At 45.3% G+C, this 24,674-nt stretch overlaps 1 protein-coding gene across 2 annotated transcripts in view; it reads right to left on the bottom strand.

The window, feature by feature from the left end:
- The window catches only part of SLC25A13 (solute carrier family 25 member 13), a 188,821-nt gene that overhangs the window by 16,545 nt on the left and 147,602 nt on the right, over positions 1 to 24,674 (bottom strand). For both annotated transcript variants that reach the window (XM_036247320.1, XM_036247321.1), the window contains exon 14: positions 12,424 to 12,564. In XM_036247320.1, the coding sequence (XP_036103213.1) occupies positions 12,424 to 12,564 (141 nt within the window). The remainder of the gene's footprint in view (positions 1 to 12,423; positions 12,565 to 24,674) is intronic.

Raw genomic sequence — 24,674 nt, 5'->3', positions numbered from 1 at the left:
GAAAACAGCCCTGGATGACTGAGAGGAAAAATGGCTTAATCAAAACACAAATAAAAAGAACAAATCTAAGGAAAAACGAAGAGGAATATGTTGCATTTTTTCCTACCAGGGATCAGACAATGCATAATAAAAATGGAGTAATTTGCCCTGGCAGGTTTGGCTCACTGATTAGAGCACTGGCCCGTGGACCAAAGAGTCATGGGCTCGATTCCGGGCAGGGGCATGTGCCTTGGTTGCGGTTTGGTCCCTGGTTGTGGTCGGGGTCGTGTGGGAGGCAACCAGTCAATGTGTCCCTCTCACGTCAATGTCTCTCTCCCTCCCACTCTGTCTGAAAATAGATGGAAAAATGTCCTCGGTGAGGACTTTTTTTAGAAATCGAGTAATTTACGCATACTGGAGCAAATGTTAGAGTCAGGTTTCTGACTATATGAGAAGAAATAGTCAAGCACTAAACCTTCCTCATTTGTCAAAAATACTAAAGGCTGCTCCTTCCGGGGGATCGGGAGGGAACAGGGGTTTAGGAATAAATGAGGCAATAACCATGAAAGCCCCGCGTACAGTGTGAACCGCAGTGCAGACGTTAGGGACAGAGGGGACGAGGAGGTCCTTCTCCCGCCTCCCTGGGGCCTGCATCCTTCCACAGCCCTGCACCTGCTCAGACATCTCTAGGCAGCAAATCACTGGCCTGAGCCATGAGGTGCCCGCAGCCTCTCTCACACCCCAGGCACGAGAGCCGAAAGCCCGATTCCCAAGGAAAGCTAACTTTGCAGAAGGCCGGAGAAAAAAGCACAGACTTATTAAGTTCCCCTGGTCTCCTTTCCCGGCCACTTCCTTCAGGTCTCAGGCACAAAGGCAGGTGCCAATGTGCAAGGCTGCCCCAGGCAGTGCCTGACCTGTTGCTCCACACAATGAAAAGGGAAGCAGGATGTGAAAAAGGCTTTTAAAGTTCCTACAGTGAGACGGCTCTCTCCCAGATTCCTTGATAAATCCTTCAGTTTTGGTGAACACCCATTCTCCGTCCTACAGCAAAACGTAAACCTGTTTGACTTGAATTCTGCTTGCCCCGCATGCGACTTTTACTAGGTGATCAAGCACTCTGAACAGGCAACTTTATAATCAAAGGAAACAGTCCGTGCTGTCCAAGTACCTGCGTCAGCAATGCAAAAAATAATTACTTTGGCCATTAAAAAAAATTAATAAATTACAAAGTGGCGTGCCACCTAAAACAAATCTTGAAACATTCTTGCCCCATGAGAAAACCCCCCATTTTCCTGCCTTTCCTTCTCACTGGCTCCCCAGGCAGCCCGGACCTGGACATCCTCTGGTTAGCTTTGAATTTCCTTTGTACACAGCAAAATCACGTGGGGAAAATTAATAAATGCAAAATGCAATCTTCTGATCTCTTACTATTCATTAGAGCACTCATTCTCCAAAGAGGGTAAATTATTGGTTGGTTTTTTTTTTCCCTTCTTTTAACTAAAAGACCCACTAATAAGACAGGAACGATAAAAGGCATCTCAGGGGAGACCTCTATGTAAATAAACTAGAATCAAGACTCAGATCGAGTTTAATTATCGATTCCGGCTCCATTCCAATTCTCTACATTCTGGAATCTCTCGTCATCACTCTATTTAGGGTCCAGGCAAGCTTCCTTAAGGGCAAGCCTCACTTAACTTGAAGTTAATAGTCCACAATCGACACAAGCCAATTAGACAGGCTTGGAGACACTGACCACAGTGTCACCACAGCAAAGGAATGATTTATTTTGCTTCTCGTGCTTTTTTGGATGTGGACACTGTGTTGAAAGCCCAAGGGAGCTTTAATCAATTCTTAAGTTGCTGGAATCATCCACTCAAGTTTACTCTGGCAGCTCTGTCTGGCAAGAAATTGTCAAAAGATATAACACAATAGATCTATATGTAACACACACACACACACTGTTACCACCAGTGCCCTTTTCTCTTCTTCTCCTTCTCTTAAAGCTCCTCATCTCGGTTGGTATCACACCTGCCCAATCAATTTGAAGGGAAGAAAAAAACAAGCAAACTAGTCCCGAAGGATGGTTGCTGATAAAGAAGTCAGGGCCAGGGCAGGTCTTTTCACATGCTAATTCCTACTTATTCTAGCTGTACCTGCAAATACAGCTCTAAACAGACTATTTCTAATACAGGGGAAGGTAATTACACTCACAAAGGCACCTCTGTGTCAGGGCCGGGCACCAGGAGCCAGCAGGTCTGGGAGACGGAGGCTTAACAGAGACTCCTGCAGTGAATGTACATTGTCTAGCACGGGGTGGGGGGTGGGGGGATGCCAGACTGGGGACCCTGCAGCAGTCACGACAACAGTGGTGCACCTTGTCTGGGAAGGTTATTTAATGCTTCTGGCACCTGTAGTCAGAACCACCCCTCTTTTCCTAACATACAGGTTTAGAATTTATTTGGCATGTATAATTGTATATTTTGATCCTGGAGCAACAAACAATGGGCAGCATGTCATGTCTTGATCCCTTAGCGTTCCTCCTGGTTTCTCCCAAGCCAGTTAACCCTTGTCTTACAGCCTGGCAGCACCTCCTGCCCGGTCAGGGGACAGTTCGGGCCATGTGGCTGGGACTCAGACGGGGTGAGAAATATCACTGGTGCCAAGACCTGTTATGTGATTGCGTCATCGGTGTTGAAATCAAATAAACCAGCCAACAAATGGCGACGCAAGATCAGCGACACTGAAATCACTTCAATGTTAATATAAGATATCAATGCCTATTATTTAGTTCCTTTAATCCAGGGCCGTTTAGGATATAGATCCCTCCTTAATTTCACTGCAAGTCTAACAAAGGCCTTTGGCAACTCAAGGTTCTGGGGCAGGAGACACCCTGGTGTCAGTGTTGGCTCTCTCTACTGTCCTACTGGCGTACGCTGCTTGGCCATCAACAGGCCCTCTGCCAGTGGTTAGAGCCCTTCCAGAGAGAACCTGACACCTGTGGAGCAGATGTCAGCTGGTGTGCGCTTCACCCACTTTCTCGACAAGTTTCAGTCAGTGGTGGAATATGCAGGCAGCGCCCGTGATCATTCTTCTTTTCTATTTTCCTTGGTGCACATCCAGGGAGAAAGAAAAGGCTCTTTATCCCAATCCCCTTCAGTACCCCCAAGGAAGGCCATTTCTCTGCAAGGTCAACCACTGTGGCTGACCGGCTAGCTGAGCGGGAGACTCTCTTCATGTGTCACCTTTCTAACAGCCGATTCTTCTTGGAGAGGATGACTTCCCAGAGAGGAAGCAGACTGCATTCAAAGAAGTAGTTAAAATAGCCCGACTGGTGTGGCCCAGTGGTTGAGCATTAACCCATGCACCAAGAGGTTGCCAATTTGATTCCCGGTCAGGGCACATGCCCAGGTTGTGGGCCCGATCCCCAGTAGGGGGCATGCAGGAGGCGGCCAATCGATGCTCTCTCTCATCGAGGTTTCTATCTCTTACTCCCTCTCCCTTCCTCTCTCCAAAATCAATAAAAAGAAAAAAAAGTAGTTAAAATAAATCACCTTAAGTATGGCTCTATACCTCACTCCACACCTCGAGCAAGGATACAGGCTTTGGAGTCAGAGACCTGGGCTAAAAGTATTGCTTTGCCACTTAGTATCTGATGGGGTCCAAGTTCTTAAACTACCCCTCCAGTTTCTCATCTATGAAATGTGAATAACATTTGTATTGACATAAAAATTAAATTCACATCCAGTGATTAATATAAAATACCTAGTACAATATCTAGCACAAGAGGTGACAAAATAAAGTAATTACTATTATCAATGAAAAGCATGCTGTCCTGTTGGAGCAGAAAATGGAAACAGCTAATGTATTCTTTAAACAACGAGTAGCTGGAGCAGGACTCTGTGGTTTCATACCTGAATTACAGTCGAGTTCTACATTTATCAGGCCGAGAGCCAATCTTTTATTTGGCGGAAGACTTAATCCAACCAAGTAAGTTTCAATAGTTTGCTAAATTGATCATATCCCACATGGGACTCTTTCGCTGTCACAAGACAGATCACCTTAATTTTACAGTCAGTGAACATTTCTTAAACTGGCCATCTTTTAAGTGCATACCTTGGTCACAGTTAGAAACCAGAGAAATGTAAGAACAGACTAGGAGATAGGTATGTCGCTTCTGGAAAGTGTATTTAGAGTAATCCACAGACAGTGGATTAGTAGCACACTCTCCATACTCAACCTGAAGGACAGCATATGTTATATTGTACAAATGTAGCTAAAATAAAAAAGTGCTGTGTTAAAACCACTTCTGCTGACAGCTAATAAAAACCAAACAACAACAAAAAACCACGAACCTGATAAAAATGTTTGCCCCTGCAACATGGAGCTAGAACACTAACATTTTATTGTTACATACTCTTGTATATCTGCATTTTCTTCTTTTTAAAACTATACTGCCTATTAAAATTAACTTTTTAAAGATACTAATGGCACTGGAATGATATGGTTACATTCCTTCACCTCCCTCAACACTGATCACTTTGAAAGCAATAATACTCTGTTCAATCTCTGTAACTCTGGCTCCTACTAGAATTAGCCCTCAATAAGTGTTTGGTGAAGGAATGGAAGAATGATAAAAAAAAAAATTAATCATTTTCAAATATTTTTTAGAATCTTATCTAGCCCATTCTGCACTCAACTCCTTCAGATACTGTTTTTTAATAATAATTTTCAAGGTGTCTCTTTTCCAGAGTCCGAAACAGAATGCCTGGCCTAGCGTCGCTGCTGACCACAGCGCCGCAGAAGTGGCCCAGGGCCAGGGCCGCGCGGAAGGAGCTTGGTACTTCTGCAAGAATCCGTTAATTTAAAAAATCTCATAATTTAAAATTAATAATAACCAACACATCATGTGTATTACACGCTAAGTTCTCCTGTGTCCTTCACATGTGTGACTTGAGCAAAACCCCCACAACAACCCTATGGCGATGAAGGAACTAGTACTATCTTCTTTTTATAGATAATGCATTTGACCCACAGGAACATAAAGGGAAAGAAAGCCTCTTTTCCCACCCCTGTTTCAGAGACTGAACTGAATTTGAAATCTAGTTTCCCACTTACAACATATGTGACCTTAGACAAATTACCTACACCCATCAAGCCTTCCTTTCCTCAGCTGGAACTCGGAGCTAAACAAAACAGAACAAAACAACGACCTGCCTCACAGGCCGTAGTAAGGATAAGCCTGGACTGTCTCCATGTCCTTCCTGAGAGTCCTCCCACCGTAACCGATCTCGTTCTCTGCAGAGGCTTCAATCCTTCCACCTTCAGGGACCCCTTTCTGCTCTGTGCAGACAGGCATGGTTCTCCCAACGAAGAGAGTAAACTTCTCCACCTCCTCTCCCCCTAACTGGCGCTAGACTCTGCCTTTCCTTCCAGTTGCTGTCCTCTTTCCCTTTTTTCTTTCACAGTAAAAGTTAGTGCTTTGTCTCTGCTAATATTTTTTCATAAGGTTTCTACATCCGCCATTCTACGTAAATTGATTTCTTAAAAATAGCTACTGACTTGTACCTTTAAGTTCAAAGACTTCTGCTTGGCCTTCATGGCCCGTGGTCTCTGCAGCACTCGATACCACTCACTCTCCCTCCCCCCGGTGTCTCAGGTCTGCACCAGCTCCCACACCCTGCTCCCTCTGTTCTCCACCTGACAACTGTGTCACCCTTTTCTCCACCCACACTTCTTTCTGTCATCTGAATGTGGGTGGCTCTGAGTCCCATCATTGGTATCCATCAGCCTGGAGGCCCTACTCTCTCCCATGGCTTCATGCATGCAGATGAGCCTTAAAGAACACGTCCAGTCCCCAGGCCTTGGACAAGACTACATTCACTATGGCAGAGGGAGGACACACTGCGTGGGGAGCCAGGAGACAGTCCTGGTCTCAGCCCTGCCCTGGTCCACCTAAGCCTTCCACTTAAATCTCATAGGACTTCTGAGCTTCTAGTCCTCCATTACAAAGGCAACGTTAGACAGAAGGTCCTTTTTGGTTTCTTGCAGCTTCTCAAATATTATGAAATTCTAAAATTGAAAGTAGCACCATCCATTCAGGTGCTCAAGCCAGAAATCTGAGAGTCATCTTTTAATCTTCCTTTACTGTTCACCTTCCATCATTTTCAAGACTTTGTGAGACCAACTCTCTAACATCCTATCCACCGCCCCTCTGTCCCCACCATCACGGACCCCGCTCAGTCCAGGGCATCCCCAGCCGCTATCCTCCAGCTGGCCCCCCAGCTCAGTCTCGCTGTCCCCTATGTCGCTCTCCACACTGAAGCACACGCGTGATCATGCCACCTGCCTTCCCTCCACTCGGTCAACGGGGACTGACTCTGAAGGCCATCTCCCCTTCAGAAGGCCTTCCCGGTCTTCCTGCTAGGTTAGCCACCCTCCCTTAGAGCCCGTGCGCAGCCCTCTGACCGCCCTCTCAGCAATGACCTGCTTCCTTGTCCGACTCCCCGTGAGATGGTCACCTCCTCACAAAGCCCTGCGATATTACTGCTTTACTTCCATATCCCCGGCCAGAGCTTGCTGGGTGAATGGTGGATGCCTCCGAAGCTGGAAAAGCCACCTGTCATATAACCAGCTCCTTTCTTTACGTTTGACCCCCCCGATGGCATGGTCTTCGTTGGTCATTACTTGCCAATTCATTCACTTTCGGCGCTCTGACATCCTTGTTGATAACCTGGAAACATTTGGCTTCTGCTTACCCTTCATGGGCTCAACAAATACTTATCAAATGTCTACTCCAGGGCCAGAAACTGAGCAGCAGGGAACAAGACGGGTCCGTGGTTTGAACATACAGGCTCGATGAGGGAGCCAACACAGAGATGGCGACGGTGCCACGTGGAGGCCTGGAAGAGGGGCTGTGGCACCAGGGGCCTGGCTGTCGTTCTGAGCAGACATCTGCTGAGCTAAGACTTGAGGGGCAGAGCCTTCGGGCAGGTGGAAAAGTGAGAGGGAATGAGCGTGGAGCAAAGGAAAGGCAGCAGAGAGGAGAGGCCAGCAGGGAGGGAGCTGGGGTTCTGTTTGAGGTTCAGCAGGAAGCTGCTGGGCGAGAGACACCGTTCTGCAGGGCACACTAGCTGCTGCTCAAACATCATCTCTTCCCAGAGGCCTACCCTAACCACCCTTTTAAAATGCCCCTCCCCAAGCCTAGCCTGCCTCAGCCCTTTCCATACTCTCCTCCTACCCTGCCTTCTTCTTCATCGAGGTTCTTAGTGTCCTACACCTGTAACCTTGGCGGCTGACTTCTTCTACCCACCGAAGTGTGAGCAGGGACTTGGATTTCGCAGCCACGCCCTAAATGGCTAGTGGGCTCTCCAAACAAGCGTGTCAAGAGAATGAATCAATCTAATTCAGATTTTAAATAGATCGATCTGTAGGGACAATGATTTGGGAGGGTCGGGAGGCTACATCAACCCTCGAGGAGGTTTTCGCAGAGGTCCAGATGGAAGGCGGCTGTGGGGGGAGAGGGGTGAGAACGGCCAGTGTGGTGGTCGGAAACCACAACGCCCTGGGTGTTAGGAATGAGCACGGCCCCGCGGCAGCGACTCAACAGCTGTTTTCTTCCTGGGGGCCAGGAGCTCAGAAAATGGGTATTTTTTTAAAGCTGCTAAATCAAGACATTTTTCTTGTGTACTTAAGTTACCAAGATAAAACTGATAAACTGTGCATGTGTTTGACAAAATCTGTTAACACTAAACAAGGCACATGCCCCATTATCTTAGATTTTCATTGCTGGGAATTTATCACTGGTATATACTCACAAAAGTATGTCAAAATATATGCAGGGGTATTCCTCCTGTCTTTGCTTGTACTATCCCCAAACTAGAAACAATATAAACACCTATCGGTAGGAAACTGCTTAAAAATACTTGAAAAAATTGTATACAGCTATTAAATGAGGAAAGAGCTTTAAGGTAGATAGTGTGTTAGAAAGATTCTATTTTTATTAAAACACACATACACAAAATTGATACTGACATGGAGTATCAATCAGTATAGAGGGAGGGAGAGAGGTAAATATTGATCTAAGTAGAAGGTCTTCCTTTTAAAGATATATAAAAAATATAAGCAGTGGTTATCCTTTGAAGAGAGAATAAAGTGGTAAGGGGTAGAGAGAATTTACTTTTAGACATCTCTAAATTATTTGATTTTTTAAAAAACATAAACTTGGATTTTACTTAAAACAAAGAAAAAAACAAATGACATCCTTTTGAGATAACGAGCAGGATAATCAAGAACATATATCATCATCTGCTCTCTGATTTTATGGACAAGAACGCCATTAACTCGTTTACACACACACGACGAATGAACACACGCGCAGGACACGTACGTGTGTGGTGTGTGGAGGACATGTATCTGAATACTCTCAAAGGCAGTGGGACCAAGGCCTGTGATCAGAGCACAGCAGACAGAGCCCGTGGTCCCAGGGACTCTCCAGGCTGCAGCCAAGGTGTCTGGCCCACGCATATTCGAATATGATTTCCAACAATGCGTGATAGACACTCGCAGTCATTGCTTCCCTGCCTGTTATTTTATTTATTTTTTCATTTTTTTATTTTAATCCTCACCTGAGGGTACACTTTGCATTCATAGAGCGCGCGCGCGAGAGAGAGAAACATAGTTGTGAAAGAGACCCATCAACTGGCTGCCACCCACACAACCCCAACCGGGGCTGGGGACAAACTGCAACCGAGGTATATGCCCTTAGCGGGAACCAAACCAGGGTCTCTCTGGACCGTGGGATGATGCTCTAACCACTTAGCCAAACTGGCCAGGGCCCCTGCCCGTTTTTTGACCTCAAAGAGACATAAACCAATCCTTTTTTTTAAGGAAGCATCTCGTAGCCTATGTTAGCTGTGCTGACATTCCACATTATATAGTAAATTTCATTCCATTCCCAAGGTATAATCCGTGTCATTCCCAAGTACATGTGCACCCTTTTCTTCTCTATGACACTTTATTTCACTTACCTTGTGCGCTAGGGGCTTGTGTAATAAAATTAAAGATTTATTCCCCTTCCCCTAGAGAAGGGGAAACGTATCCCCATGTATTCTTAAGGAAAGCAATATAGTTGCAGACTTTTAAAAACTACATTTCATTCAAAAAGCTCTTTCGAAGGCAGCTGCTTACCCTGCCTTTACTTGGATCACCACCTACACTGTGCTGTAACCAAACCTCTAAATGTCACCAAAAGAGGGGGCTTTGTTTACAGGGTTCACTGTAACTGTTTCTAACCTCAGGAATGTGAAATGTTTACCACATCCACTTTTTTTTTTTTCAGTTGTAAATGTATTTCTAGAACAAGTATTCTAATTACCATTCACTGGGAAGTCACAGAATAGTGGGGTATTTTGCAAGTCAATCCCGAGGAAAAATAGAAAGCCAGGTCAGGTCCAATTTAGGTGAGGTTAAGCACCGTGGGCCTAAACACACAGGACAGAGCCAACCACCCGCCTCCGGGTCCCGCATTGTCATGTTAACAACCACAAACAAAAGGACCCAGGGAAGGAGAATGAAGATTACCTGTCCCAACTAAAACTAGGACAGCAGTCCTCTTCTTGAAGACCCACGTGGAGGGACACATACCAGGTTTAAAGATTTAGGTCACTCCAGGTCACCTGCATCTTTCTCCCCAAACAAGTGAAGAGCTTTATTACTAACCAGTGCTATCCTAAAACAAAAACATCAATGACACAGCAAAGCTAAATCTGTGAGCCCCCTAAAAGGATGGATGTTGAATAGCTCAAGTGATTCCTGATCACGGAGAGGTGGGGTAAGGTGGGGAACCCGGAGAAGAGAGTCACAGGAAACCAAAGCTGAGGCTGCAGTTTGGTGACATAAATGAGGATAACCTGGGGAGGTAGGAAATGAAGACCAATCAGACTGAACGGAGCGGTGAACTCAGATGCATGAAGTCCAGGCTCACAGAGCTCGGCAGGGAATTCAGCTGAAGCGGATGACCAGCAGAAAGGAGGGGACAGCCAGATCACTCGATTGCCACGAAATCAAGTCTCCAGAAGCTCCAAGCCTGGAGACTTCCCTCGGTAATTACCAATGCACCGAAAGCAGCACCGCGCCGAGGAATGCCTCTGAACTAGATTAAACCCCCAGACTAGTAATTAAACCAACTTTATACGGGAGAGGTCTCTTGCTCAAACTTGAGCGATCCTGCTCAGCTCAGGAAAGCAACTTTAGCACAAAAGTGGAAACAAGAAACTTCTGAGCCTCAGTTTCAGCTCCGAGACTCTTGTTGGCAACCTCTGTTCCCCTAACTACAAAATCAGGAGACCAACCACTTCCAGGGGGTGTTAAAGGGGATTAAGATTATGAAATACTGCGAAGATGAAAAGGACCAAGTCTCAGCCTTGTATCACTTGCAGGTAGTTTAGCAGTCTGTTTCTGTGTCAGCAAACACGTTTTTACCATTTTATCCATCTAGACATTTTGATAGCAGTCAATGCCATAGTACCTAAGCTTTCTTTTTTTTTTCCCCGAGAACCTGTTGAAAGACTGCTTGGCATCTTGTCAAAATGACATGCCACTACATCATGTTACACTGTCTGCAGGAGCCTAAAATTTTAGAAAAGGAGCCGAGCTCTTCTCAAAATGATCAGTGCTACGCCTCAAGACTACTGCTTCTTTCTTTTTAAAAAATTTTTTTTTCCCTTTATTGGTTTTAGAGAGAGAGGAAGGGAGAGGGAGAGAGACAGAAACATTGATGAGACAGAACATCGACTGGCCGCCTCCTGCACGCCCCCCACTGGGGACTGGGTCCACATACTGGGCATGTGCCCTGACCGAGAATCGAACCGGTGACCTCTTGGTGCATGGGTCAGAGCTCAGCCACTGAGCCACACCGGCTGGACACTACTGTTTATTTCTTACAGCTGGATAACATTTTGGTAACTGAAACAGCTAGGCTATGTGTTCCGGGGCAAACACTCACAGATTGAGCATTTTAAGTGCTACTTTGAGAAATCATCATGATTATTCCAGAGCACCACAGATTCCAAACCATAAGGCAAGTTTTCCTCCCTCCCCCCGAAAACTGACCCCAGAAAAGAGAGTGTCACATCATACTTGATCCTTACAAAGTCTCCGATCATGGGGTACCCTTCCCCTCACTTGACTTTGAGAAGTACCCGGAAGGCAAATGTACCTGCAACAATCTCAATTATTACTAACACTGACGTTGATCAAGGTTACCTGCACACGTGAGTTAAAAAGAAAAGGGTGAAAAAGTGCACCAGGGGGTAGGACCTCACAAATGCTGTGTTGAATGTCAAAACAGGGCGTTTAAAGTTCAGCTGAACTGCAGTGTGACAAGTTGCCTGGGACCAGCGGTAGCCCTGCCGGATGAAGTGGGAGCTGGGAAAGGACACGGTCCTGAGAGTCCATGTCTGTGGAATGAACTTCCAGGGCATGACCGCCCACCGAGGGCAGAAGGGCACCGTCTGCCAGCCTGGGGTAATGATGAAAAACGCCGCCACACCGAAGTGGCTCAGGTGGTGATCGAGACACTGGTTCCAAATTCACAAGGAGAATTTGAATAAACTATTTCTTGATATGTGTGTATAGAAAAAACGCAGTATTAATTTCATATAATGTGATTTTATAAATTTTTATGTAAAGAAATGAAAGCTATTGTAAGTAGACATCAGCCTCCTCATCCTCTCTCCCTAAAGGTTTACCCAGTCAAGTTGGCCATGAACGTGTTTTTGATTCTTCTCCTTGAAAGATGACGAACACCGCATGTTTGCTAAAGCGTCATACCTGGGCACAGATGAAGCAGGTTCTATATATTCCATTGCCTTCTTTGGGAGAGGAGTGTGAATAACCCATTTTAAGAATTTTCTAAAAGTTTCGTTTTCCAATCATTCTGAAAAACTATTTTCTAAAGGAAAAATGGTTCAATTTCAGCATAATTACGACAAGCCATACATATGGGCAAGGGCTGGATGTACAGGATCAGAACGTAAATTCTGGATCTGCTGTGGGCTTCTCCTCGAACTGCTCAGCGTCCCTCCTGAAGGTGGTACCCTGCGGTCCCCTCACCTCTCCTCTGTGGAGGACAACACCGAGAATCAGGAATTTCTGTATCAATTACATCCAAACAAGGCTCCAGCCCGTGTTGCTGCAAAGAACTGTGCACTGAATGACACCAGTGGGCATGTACATCACACTCACCCTCGACTTGTGTGTTTCTAAGGACTGTGTTTTGGTGGATGGGAGGAAGGGGCACTTTGTAATGGGCATGAAGGTGCCCTGTGAGTTGCAACAGAGCGTTTTCCCCACGTGTAGAAACGCGAGGAGTCAATTTCATGCCGACGAGCAGTGACTCGTTTAGGAGAGGCGCATAGTCAGATGAAAGACCGAAAGGAAAGTTACCTTGTAGATCCCAAAGAACCCCAGGTCCCTTACGACAGACAGAGCACTGACTCGAGGACCCGTGGTGATTTCCCCAGCCACTTGCAAACGGATCTTGACGATTTCCAAAGGATTTGTGAAAATCACCTGGGAACCTCCTGCCTAAAAAGGAACAAAGAAACAATTTATTATCCAAGCAAGGTCACGGTAAAATGGTTCAGGAAGAGGTGAGCGATCATCAGTCTATCCTCAAGAGACCACAGTTTCAATCAATTGTCCCATCAATTAAAACAGTTAGTGATTATGACTTCGAATCAAAATACAGTTACTGCCTAGGGGGTCGTGGGTAAATCGGCCCCATGTCCTTCACTGGAAGGTTGAAAGAGGGCAAAGACCACAGAGACTTAGCTCAAAACAGAGAGACTTCGCCCTGGCCAGTTTGGCTCAGTAGTTGTGCGTCGGCCTGGGGACCAGAGAGTCCTGGGTTCGGTTCCCACTAGGGGCACAAACCACCAAAAAAACACAAAAAAACCCCCCAAAAACAGACTTCTGCTGGCCTCACCAGAGTCTTCACAGTAAAATGACAAAGATTCCTTGAAGGGCAATCAATTGCCATCACAGGCTCAAAGGCAAGGACGCAACAGCAGCAATAAAATAAAAATCAAACAGTATCCAAGTGAAGACAAAGATCTGCCTGTCAGGATAGGAGGACACGGGAGGACACAGGTTCTTCATGACTCTGTCAAGGATTCACACGTGGCCAGGAAACATGTAAACTTAGATGAAAGGTATTTTTTTTCTTCCCCTAAAATAGCAGGCTGATCATCAAACACTATTTTCTGGAGTTACATATTATTATAATTTTATTTATGTATTACCTGTGTATAGAATTACTCTTTTCATATAAGATAAATGTCAAAAGTAGTAAAAATATGCATTAAATCAATTATGGCCCAAACTTTGAACAATGTGTGTTATTTCATTCCAGCAGCGGCTGGGTGCCACACCTCCGAGATCATCGGTGGAAATCTTTAAAGTGCACTATAAGAGAAATTTTAAGCTAGCTATTTTGAAGCTAAGCCTATATTTATCATACGCAATTACATTCTTTCTTACTGTTCTTCAACTTGTTATTCCTTGTCACAAATATATTAAATTTTTATATCATTCAAACTAAAGTTGACACAGTTATAGTTCAGAACCTTTAGTATGTAGTGAAGGCACCAAACTAGACCTCAGACATGGCAATGACATCTTACAGCTCAGGAGATGCCATCATGGTAACAGGCACAATTTGGGTCAGTATCATCCAAAACGACTCCTTGCTTTTGATCCCATTAACCAATGTATACTCCCTGACAAAATGACTGGTACTAATCAAAACCAGCTATGAGAATGGTCTTTGAAGTATTGTTTAAAATACCTAGAAATAAAAGTTAGAAACAATGTAACTAATGAATTAAATGAATTTGAGTGTGTCGTGCAATGAGATTCTATCCTGTCAATGAAAACAGCGTGGAAAATGTTCACTGTACGATGTGACGTGGAAACTCGTATGTTTAAGTGCATGGCCGCCTCCCCCCGCTCTGTCTGAACAGCATGTGGGAGAGACACGCCAGGGTAGTGCTTCTGAAGTGGCAGATTACAAATGGTCTATTTTCTTTTCTACTCTATTTTTAAATTTCTTCTACACAGATCGTGTGTTACTTCTATTAGGGAAAATAAATACTTCTGCATAACTTATTTAATATATATGGCAATGTTACCCCTCCCCCCAACGGTTCATTCCTTAACCCTCTAAATCAACTTGTTTTTCCATTTTCACCAATGTAATACCTTAGTCAAGACACACTCGTTCTTAAAAACAGAGATTTTCCTTTTCTCCAGGAAACATGACCCGTTTCGAAGGCAGTGGTGTTCTCCCGAGTCTAGACTGCCACACGGACCACCTCTCGCACTGGCTTCTGCATGTTTTGCCATCACCTTCATCTCTCCTAGGTGACTCTAAGGAGGTGGACCGGACAATCTTGGTAGAGAAAAACCTGGGTTGGGTTCATTAGGAGGCCCAAGAAAGGCCCTTCTAAAGTGGAAAGGAGGGTGAGACGACACACCCGGAGGCGGTGTGTTCTCCTGGTCCCCACGAAGACACTCTGCTCCCACTCCTCTAGGGCTCAGAACAGCCAGGCTTTGCTCGTGCCGCTGCCATCTGCGGGCAGCAGGAAGACCAGCCCCGCCGACAGCCCTTGAGTGTTTTCTGGGGTTGTGCCTGCCCCTCTGCACGTGACACGAAGAGAGTTAAGTGTGGCAGGATGAAGAGATGAAATGGACCTGACCTAGTAACAGTGCTGAGGGCACAGTAAAGATAATATTTGTGCTTCTGGACCTGTGCTCTGAAGTTGCAAAAAAATAAAAAAATAATACAATATTTTATGGGGGTAGAATCTCTCAGAAAGATTCACTGAGCTGGCATTAGCCTGAGGCTCATTTTTGAAAGCTCGAAAGTGGGTGGGGCCACACCGACCGAAGGCAGGACGGACAGCAGTCAGCGCACACTGAGCTCCTTGCAGAAGAGCCCAGGAACGCACCGGGATGCGACCGCGGGGAGGTGGCGGCGAGGACACCACGGTGCAGCCAACGCACCGGGATGCGACCGCGGGGAGGTGGCGGCGAGGACACCACGGTGCAGCCTGAGCCTCTGCCCGGCTGTCCAACTCCCTCACTGCTAATGAGGACCAAGGTCCCAGCAGTCTCCCAACAGGTTAGGGTCATTTCCTCTAGCTCTAAATTGATGGTTCTCCTTCCTGGCTGCATGCTACAATCACTTTCAGAGTTTTTTTTAAAAAAATAATGACTTCTAGAACCCCAGTACACTGCCGGTGGGTGTGCCGGCTGGTGCGGCCACTGGAAAACAGTGTGGAGTTTCCTCAAAAATTGAAAAATGCAACTGCCATTTGACCCAGTGGTCCCACTTCTCAGAATATATCCTAAGAAGCCTGAAACACCAAGCAGAAAGAATATATGCCCCCTATGTTCATGGCAGCACTATTTACAATAGCTAAGATCTGGAAACAGCCCAAGTGCCCATCATTAGATGCATGGATAAAAAACTGGTACATTTACACAATGGAACACTATGCAGCTGTAAGAAAGAAAGATCTCTTACCCTTTGAGATGACAGGGAGGGACCTGGAGAGTGTTATGCTGAGTGAAATAAGCCAGTCAGAGAAAGACAAGTATCACATGATTTCACTTATATGCGGAATATAATGAACAACAAATGGATGCATGGAACAGACTGACAGCTCTCAGAGGGGGGAGGGGTGGGGAGACAAGGGAAGATATATTTATATGCATATATGCATAGCCCACGGACACAGACAATAGGGTGAGGAAGGCCTGGGGTGGGATGGGGGCTGGGTGGAGTGGGGCAAATAAGGGGAAAATGGGGGACATATGTAATACTGTCAAGGATAAATTTTTTAAAAAATGACTTCTAGACCCCACTCCAGACAAATTCAATGAGAATTTCTGCATCTGCCCTTTGAAACGTGTTCCTGTGCGATCAGATGTGCAGGGAGAGCTGAGAATCATTCTGGTTCACTGCATCACCTCTAGGATCCCTTTCAGTGCTAAGGCTGCTTTATAGGCTTATTTAAGGCTGTGATTTCAAATTCCAGCCTTCCACATTCTTTCGCGGAGTAACTTTTAAATGTTTTACATCTGATTTCATAACAAACTTTTTATACATATCCACGTGGTGCCATTATTAAAGGGTATAATTCTTAGGTATAGAATCGATGTCTTTTTCATTACCTTGTATCTTTACTAATGCCTATAAAAGTTAACATTATATACAATGAAATAAGAACTTACACTCAATTCCCTAATCCCAAACCAAAAGAGAGATACAAATTCTTTTAGCACAACCGAGTGAATTCTAATAACTAACGATGAGACAAAAGTCACATGCACCCCGGAGAGCTGCAGGGAACAGAAGCAGTGGGAAGCATGAGTGTAGTGATACCAAGAAAAAGTCATGTTGTATGCCTTGCCTCTGGTGGGCTCAGAAAGAAAGAACCTACAGACTCAAAGTGTCACATTGTAGAGGTGCCAGGGATGAATGGGTCCTTTGGAGTCAAGCTGGAAGGAAATGAGACTCCAAGGCACCAAGAGAAGATGCTTATCATCAGATGCTCGGTGTCTGGGCATCACTACGACTTGATCACTGACACACTGCCTGCTGCTCTTCTGGCTCCTGCTCTATTGTCCATTCACAGTACCTTGCCCAGGTCCCTCCTCTGCAGAGATCAAAGACAGCAGGATCCGCGGACAGGAACACCTATTGTGCGCCATGTCTTTGTGTCCCTCATCACTCGAGAGCTCTGGCTGTGTGAAGATACTGTGTGTGTGTGTGTGTGTGTGTGTGTGTGTGCAGTTCTGCCACAAATCATTTCCCTGTGACTTCCTGGAGTTTGAGACAAGTAGGACAGGGGGAGATTTTCCACACTGGAACTGGCTCTGCATGGCATATTCTATTAACAGTGGGGACACTGACTTCTCCACTGGCTTCTTGAATAGTCTTTGTTACTGGAATTTTAGTTACTCCCCAGTATCTGGACCCGTCCACTGAGAAATGCACACGCCTGCTGCAGACTCACTTCTGCTACCTCATCGTTCATTCACATGTTTGCTCACCAAATATTTATAAGCAATCATGTTCAAGTTTGTCCTGGGAACTGCGCGGCCACAAGGTGAATGAGAAAGCATCTCTTCTCAAGGAGCTTGAAACAGAAGTAAAAGGAATAAATATTCATTAAGCCCCCACTATGGACTATCAGTGTACTGCTCTGTATGTATCATACAGAGATCCTCAGTCACTCAAGAAGTACTTTTTCCAGATTTTACTTAAGAGAAAATGGAGGCGTAGGAAGATTAAAGCAACTGTTCTGGGTTGGATTGTGTTCCATCAAATTTTATATATTGAGATACTACCTCTCAGAATGTGATTATATTCGGAGATAGGGCCTTCAAAGAGGTAATTAAGGTAAAATGAGGTGATATGAGTGGACCTTAATCTCATCTGACTAGTGTCCTTATAACAAGAAGAAACTAAGATACAGACACCTGTATGTACAGAGAAAAGACCACGTGTGGCCAGAGAGGAAGTGGCCACCTTCAAGCCAAGAAGAGGGACCTCAGAAGGAATCAACCTTGCTGAGACCTTGATCTTAGACTTCCGGCCTCCAGAAATGTGAGAAAACACCTTTATGTTAAGTTTCCCCGTCTGCGGTATTCTGTTATGGCAGCCCTAGCAAACTAATATAGCAACTTACCCAGGTCCACACAGCCAGCAAGCAGAGGAAAGGATTTTCTACTCACTCCAATAAATACAGGCCTTATAAATAGAGAAAACGGTACGAGACAAGATAATTAAAATATGGTAAAGGATAAGAGCTAAGGTCCAGACACACGGCAAGTCAAGGCAGGCAAGGTTTCTGCTGGCGGGGGGAGTCTGGGGAGGTGGTAAAACATAAGATAACGCATCAGTTGGTGACCAAAGTGTGATTAGGATTTAGGTCATCCAGGCCGAGAATGGCACAGAGGCACAGTGACAAGGGCTTCCCACACTTGTAGGTAAACAGACCCAGCACCACATCTGTCCCGTGAACTTTTAATAAGGATGATAATTACGTTAAGATCAACATTATCATTCACTAGCATTTACTGAGTGCTTGTTATGTACACCATACATTGTGCTAAGAGCTTGGTAAGAATTTTGTCTTGGGTCCGTGTAACATCATAAGGTAACCAGTGATACTATTCCAGTTTTTATAACAAGTGAGCAAACCGAGGCCGGAAGGGGCGAAGGGGGTTAGATGACTTGCCTGCGGTCACACGGCTGGGAAGGTGGTGGAGCCTGGATTCAAAGCCGAGCCTGCTGGGTGCAGAGCCTGAGACTCACTACCTGTCACGGCAGCGAGGGGGACGGACCAGGCCTTCAGGTGGCACGGGAGGGGCACGAGAAAGGATGGCAGAAAATAAAACAACTGGGGACCAGTCCCAGAAGGCGGAGAATGCTGCTCTGAACGGGTGGCACCTTCTGGGGGCCGGGTGGGGGCCGAGGGGTCAATGGAGGGTCCTAACTTGTATCTGCCCTGGGAGAGAGGCCAGCAGAGGGAGAGTTGATTAGGGAGGGAGAGCCCTGAGGCAGGGATAACAATTAACGTTTTAGCAACTAGGTGAGATGAAAAGACCAGATGGGAATGAGGGAGTGGGTGGAATGGAGATCAACAGGGGTTGGCAGCTGAACTGGGGACAAAAAAAGTGGGTAAAGCCAAAGAAAGGATAAGGCCACAGTTTTTGCATCTGTGGAACAGGAAAAAAGGGAACTAAAGAGATACAGACACATGGAGAAGGCAATGGAAGGGGAGAGGAGAGTTAAAGACAGACCCAGCCCAGCCGTGTGGCTCAGTGGATTGAGGCCACTCCCATGGGCTGGCCTCTCATGGACTGAGAGGTCACTGGTTCGATTCCTGGTCAGGGCATATTCCCGGGGGCGTGCAGGAGGCAGCCAATTGATGTTTTTTTTTTTATCCTCACCCGAGGACATTTTTCCATTTTTTGTTCAGGTAGAGTGGGAGGGAGAGAGAGGAACAGAGAGAGCGAGAAACACCGATATGAAAGGAACACATCGAGTGGCTGCCACCCGCACGACCAACCAGGGCCGGGGACAAACTGCAACCAAAGTACGTGCCCTTAGCAGGAACTGAACCCGGGTCTCTCCAGACTGCAGGCCGACATTCTAACCGCTGAGCCAAACCGGCCAGGGCCCAATTGATGTTTCTATCTCTCTCCTCCATTCCCCTCTCTCTCTCTAAAAAAAAAAATCAATAAAAACATATTTAAAAAAAAAAGAGTGAGACTCAGATGAGGGCTTCATTCCACCTACGTGCTAACTGAGGCAGGAGCTTATATGGGGTGGGAGGAAGATGAAGCACCTAAGTGATGAGAAACCTCTCTGCCCACCAGTGCACAGCCATCCAAGCACAGATGTCAAGGAGGGCTTCCGGGGAGAGGAGGCCAGCAACGTCTGCTGACCAGGGAGGCACAGGGGTGATCTGGGACTGGAAGTCAGCACACGGGGTGATCTGCAACTGGAAAGATGGGAAACTGGATGCCAAGGAATTAGAGAGAGTTCATGTAATCTACATTTTCGAGGGGAGGGAAAGAAAGAGAAGGGTAGTCATTTATGGAAGCAAGCGAGGCAGAATCAGAATTTACTTAGGTTATACGGAGAACAGATCCAGGGGAGAATGGAACCATCAAACAGAGCTAGCGATAATTAGTTACGCTTGTGCAAAACGGCACCAGTGCTGAGCAGAGGAGGTGGCGGTGTCTAGGCTGAGTTACAGACGGCTGCAGATTTGTTTTAATGACATAGAGTTGTGGGATCATGTTGTTTCAGAGCAGAAACTGACCACTGGTAGCTGTTCTTACTATTCCTACTTTAAAGATAAAAACACAACAACAACAACAGAATCAAATAGATCACCAGGGGACACGACTAAAGTTCTGGAGCATAAACCAAACCAATGACAACCAAGGGCCCCTCGGAATCGATAGCAACATCATATGCTGGCCCTCCAGAAGAAGCTAGGGCGGAGCTAGTCTGATCTGCAACGCAGACAAAAGGATGAAGTAGTTGATGGCATCAGAGATGAGTTCAGTGCAGCTGCTCAAGCATTCTGTCCCCCAAATCAAAACAAACAGGAAGACACGGCAGCAGTGTGGGTATAAACACTGCTCAGTTCTTATCTGCCTCTGCCCCGGGGAACAGAGCCACAGGCAGCTGCACAGCAGGTCCCCTCTGAAGAGCCTACTGCGCCAGAGCTGGATGGGTTTGGACCCAGGCTACTGCCAGGTTCTGAACAAGAGTATTTTATTGCTTAACTCTATGAGCCTTGAATATTAGCATCAGTGTGACTATTCTCTCTCCCTCCCTCCTTTGCCCTCTCTAAAATCAACAGGAACATATCCTCAGGTGAAGACAACAACTACATTAATTATATCTTTAGAGGAGAAATATGGACCCGCTATACCAAAATATCTTTCACATCAACAATGCTTTATAAGTGGCATTAATAACCTAACATGAAATACATACAATTAAAATGATGAAAATATAGATTTTTTTTTTTAAAAAAAGGGATATAAGTATTTGACTATCAGAGAAGTAAGTATGAGACTTAGACCGGGAGATTCAATGTTGTTAATTTGCCAGTAAACTAATTTAAAATGCAAATGTAAAAAAAATGTCCATTCTCCTACAAATGAATGTAATAGTCAAATGTTGTGAAAGTGTCCATTTTCCCCCATAAATTCATTTAAAATTCAAAGCAATCTTCCTAAATAAAATCTCAGCAAGGTTTCTTAAAGATGTTTGAAGACAGGAATATTCTGAACAAAAAGTAATGTGGATAATCTCTATCATCAGTACGCACTGATACACATTTTCCGTCAGTGATTTTTAAAAATTTAGTCTAAGACTAGATAAATGAAAAAAGAGAGAGAGAGATGCAAGGTCACTGAGTGCCCTAAAAGGTCCACAGAAGTGCTGTCCGGCGGCACAGTCAATGGCAGATCATACTCCCTTCTGTGTGTAGCTAGAAGTCCCTTTCTGCCCAACTCACATGTCTGGGAGCATCCTGAGTCACTGTGGTTTCCTGATCTTGACTGGGGGCTGGCTCTGACCCATTTCCACATCAGTCCCATTGACTACAAAGCAGAACAGTTCGTCCATCTTTCTGGGACAGCCTCCAGCTTCAGGAGCTGTTCTTTTTACTCCACTTACAGAAAGCGAGCTGGAAGAATGGTAGAGTCTGAAAGTACACTGTACAACAGGAGGCCAACAGTCTTGCGTGAAATTCAGTGGCTGGTAAGGGAATTCTCTCTGACCAGTTTTGTAAGGATTTTTTGCAACGTCTATATTTTTCAAACCATGGTTCCTGATCCATGAGGTGTCTCCCAGAAGAGGGGGGACAGCCCAGTGGAGGACTCCAGTGTTCTCTCCCATCAGCCACTCTGGAGAGGAAACAAAAGCACAGAATTCTGTCCAAAGTGGAGACAGAATCTGAACCCCAGGCTAGCCTGATTCCTAACCCTCGCTCAGAACCAATATGCTGATTTGATCAGTGTCAAAAAGTCTGTGCTTTAAAATGGATTCGCTTTCAGTTCTTTTCTTTCTTTTTTGTTAATCCTTACCTTAGGACATTTCGTCCATTTTTTTTTTTTTTTTTTAGAGAGAGAGTGGAAGGGAGGGAGGAAGGGGGAGAGAGAGAAAAACATTGATGTGAGAGAGACAGTGATTGGTTGCCTCCCACAGGACCCTGGCTAGGGATAGAACCTGCAACCCAGGTACGGGCTCCTGACTGGGAATCGAACCCGTGACTCTTGGGTACATGGGCCAATGCTCTAACCAGTGAGCACACAAGCCAGGGCAGTTCTTTTCTTTCTTGTTTAAACAGAGTATCTGCCTGAATCTTGGGTTAATCTAGTCACTTGGACTTGAATTCCCATGACTTCAAGAGACTCTGTCTAGAAGACATAATAAATGATTCGGAGACACAAAAGTACATCAAGAAATGTGGAAGAAAGATTTTTTTCCCAGATACAATATAGCAGACTTCCATTTGATGCATCCAACATTTCTTTGTAGATTCGATAATAAATCGTAAGGAAGCCCTAGGCCCATAGGCAGCAAAATCCCTAAATCATGTCAAGTCTGAATCCCTGAGGAATAGTTTAGACTCAGACATGTATACCTAGTACATATTTCTAATTCCATTCAAATGGGCTTACAAAATAATTATACTGGTGTGAGTTTTACTTAAACATAGCACAGTGGCTCAGGATGGGAGCAACGTGGATTTTAATTCAGACTTCATCATTTCCTTGTACGTGACCTCCAGCAGGTCCTCAACCTTGCTAAGGCCTAGACTTCGTATTTGGACCTCAGAGCTGACACCAATTCAGACTCACCGTGAGGACTCCGTGAGGTGGTAGGTACCAACCATCTAGCGCAGTGACTGACGCAGAGCAATGGGCCAAGAAATGGGGGGCACAGCTGGGAGTCAGCACGGCAACTGACAGCCTAGGCTTTGGCAGACTTCTTAACCTACCTACTCCAAACTCTGTCATCTGTGAAATGGGCGCATTGACATTAACTCTCTTCATGCTTTCAACAAATCCTGTGTGTCCACTGCGCAGCAGGTGTGAACAAGGCCGACCACGATGCCCACCTCACGGTGCACGGAGCTGAGCTGTTATTCACAGGGTTATGTGCGGATTCAATGGAAACACGTACCAGCACCTATCCCAGTACCCAGCATTCTGTAGTGCTCAATCAATGGTATTGATTACTATTAATAAATATCTGACAAAACTCTAGTTAGGTGAACCTGACTGACCAGATTCCTTTAATGCCAGTACAAATGAGTTCTCAAATTTTTTGTTCCCTGGACACCTGTAAGTTAAACGTTTGTTATGAGAAAAGCACAGCTGTACTGAGGATTGGTAGGAAATACTATATCAAGTGAAAAAAAGGGGGTAGGGTGAGAACACACCTAAGTGAGTGAAGTAAAACTCAACATAATTAAATTGAAGCAGACATTCAATAAACTGGGGCCATTTTTAATTCTGAAATACTATTGTTATTGAGAAAGGGTTAATCGTGCCCTACGGTGGGAGCTGGTAAAAACGACAATGCCAGATAGATAACTAGCATATTTCACCGCACTCTGTTTGTGGGACTGGTCTCCGCTGTTCCATTCAGGTGTGCACTGCCCCCAACAGTGGCAAATCACTTTGAAAACGTGAACCACTGTCACAAAAGGGACTGAGAGGAAGACTAAATTGTGGGTAGCACAAAAGGTCCCCCACTGCTCAAAATGAGGCACAGTGTGCATTCTTCTGACCAGGTAGCAGGACTGTGAGAAGTGAAGGCAACACAATGACTCCTAATGGTCAAGATCAACTTCTAATCTGGGAGCTTTTAAAGCTATCCCAAGTGGGTGCTGGATGCTTCGTCTTGCTATCAATACAATGTAAGTTTCCACTTCCCTATGACAGTTTCAGCTGCTGTCATTCCTGTCTAAAGGCCAGGGTCTTCATAAATTCACCTGTGCATCCTGGAGGGCTGAGAGCAACTAGAAAGAAAAATGGGACTCTGGATGCTACAACGATGTCAGCAGGAAACCCAAGCACCAGGCTTCTCAAATCAATAGGGGTCTATTGACACAAAGCATCATTCCTTCCAAATGCTCTCATGGTTCACATGATACAGTCCTCATGGCTAGAAGTAAAATATAGGTTTTTTTTTTCTTTTTTGTTTTTCTAATACCTCCTCTCTGAAACAGGATCGACAGACAGTCTGCAAAGAAGCTGAAGTGTGGCTTCTAGCACAGCTTTCGCTCAGTGTCCAGACGCTTCTGTGAGCTTTCTTTGTTTCCTTTCACAGTTTTCACCCCAGTTCCCCCTGCCTTGCTATACAATGATTTAGTTCACTGTTAACACTTCGGACTCTGCGTAGGTAACTTCATTGTGGGAAGTGACGTATCTGTCTTTTTCAAAAACAAGAATTTCAAGAAATCAGATATTTCGAAAGGCAACATAATCCTAATGAACTGCCCAATTTTCCACTCGAAGAACAGACTTTCACAGAAATGATCTTAAATTAACATACTTTAGCTCTAATAATTGTGAACAAGTATGTTTTAAAGTTATACGTGCCTTACAAAGGACTTGCCAAGGCTGACTGCTCATTATTATAACCACAGGAAATACTAGCATAAAATATCCAAATATATTACCAAAAGGATCCGTTTAGGAGCTCCAGTTCATATTTCCCAAGAAATCATTTTCTTTCACTTGTTTTGAACTAAACAAGCCTTTCTCCAATGCTTCTTTACTAACCAAGACAGCATCCCTGAACATTCTTTCTCAGGACCTGGGGACTTGAGTAAAAAAATCCAACAAGCCCTGGCCGGTTTGGTTCAGCAGTTAGAGTGTTGGCTCGCGGACCAATGAGTCGCGGGTTTGATTTGGGTCAAGGGCACTGACCTTGGTTTCGGTTCGTCCCCAGCCCTGGTTGGGGTCGTGCGGGAGGCAACCAGTTGATGTGTCCCTCTCATGTCGATGTTTCTCTCTCTCTCTCTCCCTCCCACTCTATCTGAACAAAAATGGAAAAATCCCACAAGATGAAAACATGCTTTCTT

The sequence above is a fragment of the Molossus molossus genome, unplaced genomic scaffold, assembly GCF_014108415.1.
Source record: "Molossus molossus isolate mMolMol1 unplaced genomic scaffold, mMolMol1.p scaffold_m16_p_7, whole genome shotgun sequence".
Classification (NCBI taxonomy): Eukaryota; Metazoa; Chordata; class Mammalia; order Chiroptera; family Molossidae; genus Molossus; species Molossus molossus.
Note: the sequence above shows the minus strand (reverse complement) of the source record. Positions and strands in the feature narration are given on the sequence as shown.